This window comes from Emericellopsis atlantica (assembly GCF_019669845.1).
Source record: "Emericellopsis atlantica unplaced genomic scaffold F5Z01scaffold_18, whole genome shotgun sequence".
Classification (NCBI taxonomy): domain Eukaryota; kingdom Fungi; phylum Ascomycota; class Sordariomycetes; order Hypocreales; family Bionectriaceae; genus Emericellopsis; species Emericellopsis atlantica.
The window spans coordinates 607,862-614,902 of record NW_025764720.1 but is presented as its reverse complement, the minus strand read 5'-3'; the positions used below and the strand labels follow the sequence as shown (position 1 = coordinate 614,902).

Here is a 7,041-nt window from a genome sequence, read left to right as displayed (position 1 = left end):
AACCATCAAATGGCCAGTCCCACGTGTATCTTTGTTTCCGAGCACAAGTAAGTACGTAGCTGAAGACAGTGCAGGGTAGCTCAAACACCCACCATGCATCCCCGCCTCCGGTCCCCGGCTGCCTCTCCAACGGGCTTCCCCAACGGTCAACCCACATCCCTCCCAACCGCTCACCTTGGCCTGACTACGTCTCGGGCCAGCCAACCACTTGCCCCAGACTTTTCGGACTCCAACACGTGCCGATGCAACCTCGCATTGATCCGTGTCCCTGACAGACGGCACCCGCGGCTCGGTAGCCTAGGCAGCTGTCGCGCTTTGGACCTCACTCACCGACCTCAGCGTTTGCTCATCTTGCTTGGTGTATCGACACACCTTAGAACGCGATGAGCGTGGACTCGGCCGCGGCGCGCCCGCGGCTGGCGGCCTGCATTGTCTGCCGACGGAGCAAGATCAAGTGCGACTGGACGCCTGGTGAGGTGCAGTGCAAACGGTGCATCCAGCTGGGCAAGGAGTGCGTGCGGCCCGATGTGCACGTCGGGCGACAAAAGGGCATCAAAAAGTACGTGTGCCTGCCCTCGCAACACATGGGCGAGTGGACTGACTTTGAGGAAGCAAGCGTGTAGGTCTCGACAAGGCGCTGTATCAGATTGAGCAGGTGGTGAGACGCGGCGGGAGCGGTGATACGCCCCAGTCCGGGGATGGAGGCCGGATTGTCGCCCGGCTCAAGGAGCTGCTGGACGAGGTGCAGGCGAGGGAGCACCTCACAGGAGCATCGGCAAGGACCGACCAGCTGGACTACCAACAGATGGACGAATCCAGTGATGCCGACCCGCTGGCTGAGGACGGCAGTCAGGTGGACTCCACGCCAGATATGCCGCCGGCGAACGCAGACACGCTTGCCATTGATGACGCGGAGAATCCGCTGCAGTTGCTGGCGAGAGCATCGTACTTCCAGCCGCCGGAGGAGCCGCGGAGAAACGAGGTGGGACATGCACCGGCAGCCCCTTTACGACATCAGCACCAGCAGCCGCCGCCGCCGACGCAACAGAATCAGCACACCCGGCAGCCGCCGCGCGCAAGGCAGCACACGCACTCGGACAAGGCAAAGGAAGCGTGCGAGTTGCAGCAGTTCTTTGGGTCGGCGGCTAGAGTCAACCTGGACGTTGGCGACGACATTGATCCTCTCAGCATGGGCCTCGTCACAGTCGAGGAAGGCGAAGCCTTGTTCCGCTTCTTCTACGATAAACTCGCGCACACGCGATGGGGACTGGATCCTCGATTATACACACTGAGCTACACGCGGTCCCGCTCCGCCTTTCTGTGCACATCCATCATGGCTGCCGCTGCGCTCTTCTGGCCCTCTGCCGGCGCTCTGTCCAAACGCCTGTCAACCCACGCGAAGATGCTAGCCAACCGCATCACGCCACACCGCCTCAAATCCGTGGAAATCGTGCTCGCCTACCTGATCAACGTGCCCTGGATGTTCCCCGGGTCGCACTCGACCAACGACGAGACGTCGGCGTACATCAGCATGGCCACGACGATTGCCATTGACCTGAGTCTACACAAAGTGCTGATACCGCAGGCCCTGCTTGGCCATGGAACGGGCGTGACCGTGGCGCGTGGCGAGTGTCTGGATCCCAAGACGGCATTGGCCATGGACGGCTTCCAGGACGTCGACCCCCTATCGGAGCAGGGCACGCTCCTCCTGCGAGGCCGCGAGCGATGCTGGATCTCGCTCTTTGTTCTGGAGAGAGGCATGTGTCTGGCGAGGGGACGGCCGTTCCTGGTGCCGATCACGCGTCTGCTGAAAGACTGCGACAACTGGCACAAGAGCCCGCTCGCGGAGAAGCAGGACGGCCCGCTGCTGTCCATGGCGGTGCTCCGGCGTGATCTGGACGCGACATTTGCGACGGTGAGGGCGTACTGCGATGGGACGCAGGGGGTGAGCAGCGATGGTAGTCTTGCCGCGCAGTCGTGAGTTCTTTGTTCGTTCAAGTTCCCTTGATTATTCACTAACGCTCAGCAGTATCGAATCCACAATTGAGAGCTTCTTTGACCAGTGGTACGCCAACTGGGGCGCCATGATCGGCGCAGGGCCGGAGCGACGCTTGCCTCCCTACGTCGAGATCCTCGTCACTCACACGCGTCTCTCCATCTACGGCAGTGTCATCAACCATCCCACGGCTCCTCTCGAAGTACGCCGTTTCTTCCGGACAGCGGGCCTGTCCTCCGCGCTCGCCGTCCTGCGCACGGCTATCCAGGGCGAGGCGCAGCTGCAGTCGATGCCCAATAACACGACGATCATGATTTCCTTTGCGGCGTGCTTCGCGCTGACGCTGAGCGCGTACACGGCGGGCGGGTCGACGTTGGCGCCCAGCGTGCGCAAGCTCATTGACGAGACAGCGAGTGTGCTCGAGAGGATCGGCGCCGTCACCGAGCACCGCAACGGTCTCTCCAGTCTCTACGGCCGACACTTGCGGCAGATTGTGCGTCGCGCCGCCAAGGGGGGCATCAAGGAAGGCCTGCGCATGCCAACGACATCGCCCTCGGTGCCGGCCTCACTGGGTACGCCGCCCATCGCGACAGGCGTTGCAGCTGCGCAGCCAATGGACCACCAGGCGGGCGCACCTCTACCGCATCAGCACCATCCTCCGCTCCCACAGCAGCAGCAGCAGCTCCTGTGGCCTGAAACGCTGCAGTTCTCTACCATGTCCGACGACCAGATCATGCAGGTCCTGAACCAGCCGGGCAATGACTTTGAGCCCTCCTTTGGTGGGCTGTCCTGGGACGACATGAGCAACTTTGACTGGCTGCATTGGCCCGAGTTCGCGAGCTGACGCATGTTTCCTTGACTTTTCCCCGCATGAGAATGGAACAACAGCCCGGAGGGTAAAAGCTGGTGAAACGGAGGAGTGCGGCGCCTACTTCTAGATGCCGACACGATCTGTCCCGCACACGGACGTCGATCTGGGCTCCGAGCAGTGACGGACATCAGAACAAGGACCGGCGAGCCTGCATGCACAGTCTCCAAAACGAGGTGGCCGTCCTACGTGTATTGGATTGAAACTCAGTCTTCTTTCATTCTTGTTCGCATAGCCTCAGCTGCTGTTACCATGTCTTCTCTTCGCTGTCTCGCGCGCCCCAGAGCGCTTGCGTCGACCTGTCGCTTTCACAGCATCCGCCTACTCCCACTCCAGCCCACGCGCAGCTTTATCAAGACAAGCGACGCTGCGCCTACCAACAGGCGAGGTGGCTCCAAGCTGTACAAGACCGCCGACGAGGCTGTCGCTGATGTGAGGAGCGGCTCGACGATTCTCAGCTCGGGCTTTGGCCTTTGCGGTGTGGCCGAAACGCTCATCTCGGCATTGAAGCGTCGCGGCGCGCAGGACCTACACTCGCTGACGGCTGTGTCGAACAACTCGGGCGTCGAGGGCAAGGGTGGCCTGGCCAAGCTGTCCAAGAGCGGGCAGGTCAACCGCCTCATCCTGTCTTTCCTGGGGAACAACAAGGTGCTTGAGAAGAAGTACCTCACTGGCGAGATTGCCGTCGAGCTGTGTCCCCAGGGCACACTGGCGGAGCGTATCAGGGCGGGAGGTGCTGGCATTCCGGCGTTCTATACGCCCACAGCTGCTCGTAGGGTTCCCTTTTTTGCTTATGTCCACACAAAGGCTAACGAATGACCTGCAGACACACTTGTCGAGAAGGGCGAGATCCCCGTGCGCCTCGGCGCATCCGGTACCGTCCTCGAAAAGGGCCGCAAGCGCGAGACAAAGGAGTTCAACGGACGCACGTTCCTCATGGAGACGGCGCTGACGGGCGACGTGGCGATCATCCGCGCCTGGAAAGCCGACAAGGCGGGCAACTGCATCTTCCGCTACACAACCAAGGCGTTTGGCCCCCTCATGGCCAAGGCCGCCAAGACGACGATTGTCGAGGCCGAGAATATCGTCGAGGTCGGCGAGCTGGACCCCAACGACGTCCACCTGCCGGGCATTTTTGTCGACCGCATCGTGCCGGCCACACAGGATAAAGTGATTGAGATTATGCAGACGCGGGACGTCTCGTCGTCCTCGTCTGACCAAGCCCCCAAGGCCAATGACGAGGCACAAGGGAAGAGGAACCGGATCGGCCGCCGCGCCGCCGAGGAGCTGAGGGAGGGATACTACGTCAACCTGGGCGTCGGCATCCCAACCCTGGCGGCCACCTTTCTCCCGGAAGGACGCAACGTCTGGATCCAGAGCGAGAACGGCATTCTCGGCATGGGGCCGTACCCGACGCCGGATGAGGTGGACGCCGACATTGTCAACGCAGGCAAGGAGACGGTGACGCTGGTGCCGGGAGCGTCGTGCTTTGACAGCGCCGAGAGCTTCGGCATGATCCGGGGCGGCCACGTCGACGTCTCGATCCTGGGGGCGCTGCAGGTCGCGAGCAACGGCGACCTGGCCAACTACATGATCCCCGGCAAGGTGTTCAAGGGCATGGGCGGGGCGATGGACCTGGTCGCCAACCCGGATAGCACCAAGATTGTGGTGGCGACGGAGCACGTGGCCAAGGATGGAAGTTCCAAGATTGTGCAGGATTGTAGTCTTCCGCTGACGGGGGCGCGGGTGGTGAGCACCATCATCACGGATCTCTGCGTGTTCCAGGTGGACAGGACGGGTGGACGAGACTTGGTGCTGACCGAGTTGGCGCCGGGGGTGACGGTGGATGAGGTGAGGGCCAAGACGGATGCGCGGTTTGAGGTGGCGGAGGAGTTGAGGACGATGGCGTGATACCCTGGTGAGGAATGAAGGGAAAATGATGCTTTGCCTGTGTCAAGTGAAGTCTGGCTGTCTTGTCGTTTGTAGTCTTGTTTGTACAATTACTAATGTACATGGTAGCCTCAACAATCGACATGTTCCGGGCGGCCACTCTCCCCCCGACCAGAGACATCGGATTCGCAAGGCAGCGTCAGCGTCGGTGGCACGGACAGCTCTGCAGTCAGCGTCTTTGTGGCCCTGGCCAGCAGCGGCTGCAGATACTCAGACTCCCTGTTCCGGAACGACGACAGCACGCGCATGAAGCCATGCAGATACTGATGGCCCATTGAGACCGCGTCCCTGTCGAGTTCGGCGGAGCGCTGCAGCACGTCGGACACGCAGCACGCAATGGCGAACAGCTTCTGCTCCTACACCTGTCAGCAAGAATATTCGCAGAAAGAAGACAGACAGACACACCATGCCGATGCCATGCGCCTCGAGGCACTGCCGGTCCGCCCGCGTCACCACGCCCAGCGTCTCCCTGGACACGACAAAGGGCACGCGTCGACTCGCCGCTCGTGCGTCTTGAAGCTGCCACGCCAGGAGATGCAGCCACTGCTGCGTCACGGCAATGTCGAGCCGCTGCACCTCGACGAGCTCGCCCTCCATGCTCTGTCCAGCCACTGAGTCGCACAGGGGGCCCTGCCAGGCCGCCTTGCCCGTGTCGTCGGCCACGGAGGCTACGGACGCAGACGCAGACGGACTCCCCCAGGTGAGCACGGCGCGGCTCGTTCTCCAGAGGGAGACAAACTTGTCGTCGACGCACTTGAAGAGGTGGACGAGCGAGACGAAGCCGTAGATGAGCTTTGGCTGGGGCGAGGTGAAGACCTGCGGCAGGGGAATGGTGGACCGCAGGAGGACGCTGCCTCTGTGTTGGAGTGCGTAGAAGCGCTCGGTGATGAAGAGCAGCCAGAAGAGGCGACAGCGGCGCTGATCGTCGTGGGAGGCGGCGTCGTGATACGTGTCCAGGTCGTCGAGGCCGAGGGCGAGGGCGAAGCCAATGGCCTCCCGGAGGTAGTAGCCGGCCTTTTGGGGCCGCTTGGCGTTGTCGTAGTAGACGAAGAGGAAGAAGGACGTCATGATGGTGGACTCTGTGGGTGCGCTCATGTAGTCCCACGCCTGCCGGGCCTGGAGGGCGTGGTCGGTCCATACCTGGCCTGGGAGGGGTTGCTGCTGCTGCGGGGGTGAAGATGACGAGCGCAGGGCTGATGATGCGGAGGAACTTGAAGGGCGGTGAATGGTCGAGGGGTCGACCAAGTTGAGCTGAGCGGTGATGGCTGCGCCCAGGGAGGAGGCGAGGGCGTACTGGTCCCAGGAGGCGGTGCTGTCTAGCTGGTGTCTCTCGAGAACGGGGAAGACGGGGTATAGCCTGTCAAAGTAGAGCTGCGTGTAGGGGGTGAAGGTGCTAGGGGGGACTCTCCAGTCGTCTGACGGAGCAGCAGGTGTTGGAGGCACCACGTTGCAGCTACTGGCGATGCAACTGGGCGTCTCAATGGTGCTCGCGTCTGTGAATAGGTCAAAGAGGAGACTGTTGTTCAGCGAGGGCGAGTAGAAGTTGAGGAGGGGATAGGAGGACCATGGGCTGGTAGGCATGTCGTCCAGCAAGAACTGCTCTTGGTACGGTTGACTGTCTGCTATAAAGTCTGCCGCAGCCACGTCTGGGTGGAACAGTGCACGAGTAGACTCTTCTTCGGGCTGTTTTGATGTCCAGGTAACCGACCACGTCTGCGCTGTTGCGTCGTTATCAGGCCCAGGACTCTGCGATGTCATGGACGGAGTCGTAGGAGGAGGGCCCTGCGGCGAGCAACGAGGTTTCCTTGGTCTGCGACCCACTGGCTTTGAGACTGTCCTGTACGAGCACTCCACCCCGACGAGAAGGCAGGTCTTGCAACTAGGCTGGCCATCGCAGCGCGTCTTGCGCCTGCGGCACCTGTCGCAGGCCTTGCGCAGCGCGGGCGCGAGGGGCTCGGAGGACGAGCGCAGACTGAATGTGAGACTGGCCATTGTCCGCGGGTCAAGGTGCCGTGATCCAAAGAGGTAATGCTGCGATGGACGTGGGGATGCAGAGCAACGTCAGGGCAGGTTGAAGGAGAGATGGATTCCCCGTGGGGGAGCTCCGAGTACCGGGACGTGGGAGTGCGGAGAGACGCGGCACGGACTCGGAGAATGACCAAGGACCAGGAGGCGCTGCTAACTGCATCGGGTAATTCGCCGGACCCCTGGTCTTCTACATGTAAGT

At 61.8% G+C, this 7,041-nt stretch overlaps 3 protein-coding genes across 3 annotated transcripts; 2 read left to right on the top strand and 1 right to left on the bottom strand.

The window, feature by feature from the left end:
- The first annotated feature begins 270 nt into the window (after nucleotides 1-270).
- F5Z01DRAFT_176048 (uncharacterized protein) lies at nucleotides 271-3,006 on the top strand. Its single transcript, XM_046257955.1, has 3 exons — nucleotides 271-559; nucleotides 613-1,977; nucleotides 2,030-3,006. The coding sequence occupies exons 1-3, from the start codon at nucleotides 384-386 to the stop codon at nucleotides 2,838-2,840; spliced, it is 2,352 nt and encodes a 783-aa protein (XP_046117085.1). The 5' UTR covers nucleotides 271-383; the 3' UTR covers nucleotides 2,841-3,006.
- On the top strand, nucleotides 2,969-4,900 carry F5Z01DRAFT_176070 (uncharacterized protein). Its single transcript, XM_046257956.1, has 2 exons — nucleotides 2,969-3,636; nucleotides 3,691-4,900. The coding sequence occupies exons 1-2, from the start codon at nucleotides 3,117-3,119 to the stop codon at nucleotides 4,773-4,775; spliced, it is 1,605 nt and encodes a 534-aa protein (XP_046117084.1). The 5' UTR covers nucleotides 2,969-3,116; the 3' UTR covers nucleotides 4,776-4,900.
- Nucleotides 4,831-6,924, bottom strand: F5Z01DRAFT_176075 (uncharacterized protein). Its single transcript, XM_046257957.1, has 2 exons — nucleotides 5,220-6,924; nucleotides 4,831-5,170 (listed from the first exon to the last, which is right to left on the bottom strand). Exons 1-2 carry the CDS (start codon nucleotides 6,804-6,806, stop codon nucleotides 4,886-4,888), a joined length of 1,872 nt encoding a protein of 623 aa, XP_046117083.1. The 5' UTR covers nucleotides 6,807-6,924; the 3' UTR covers nucleotides 4,831-4,885.
- Between the last annotated feature and the right edge of the window lie 117 nt (nucleotides 6,925-7,041).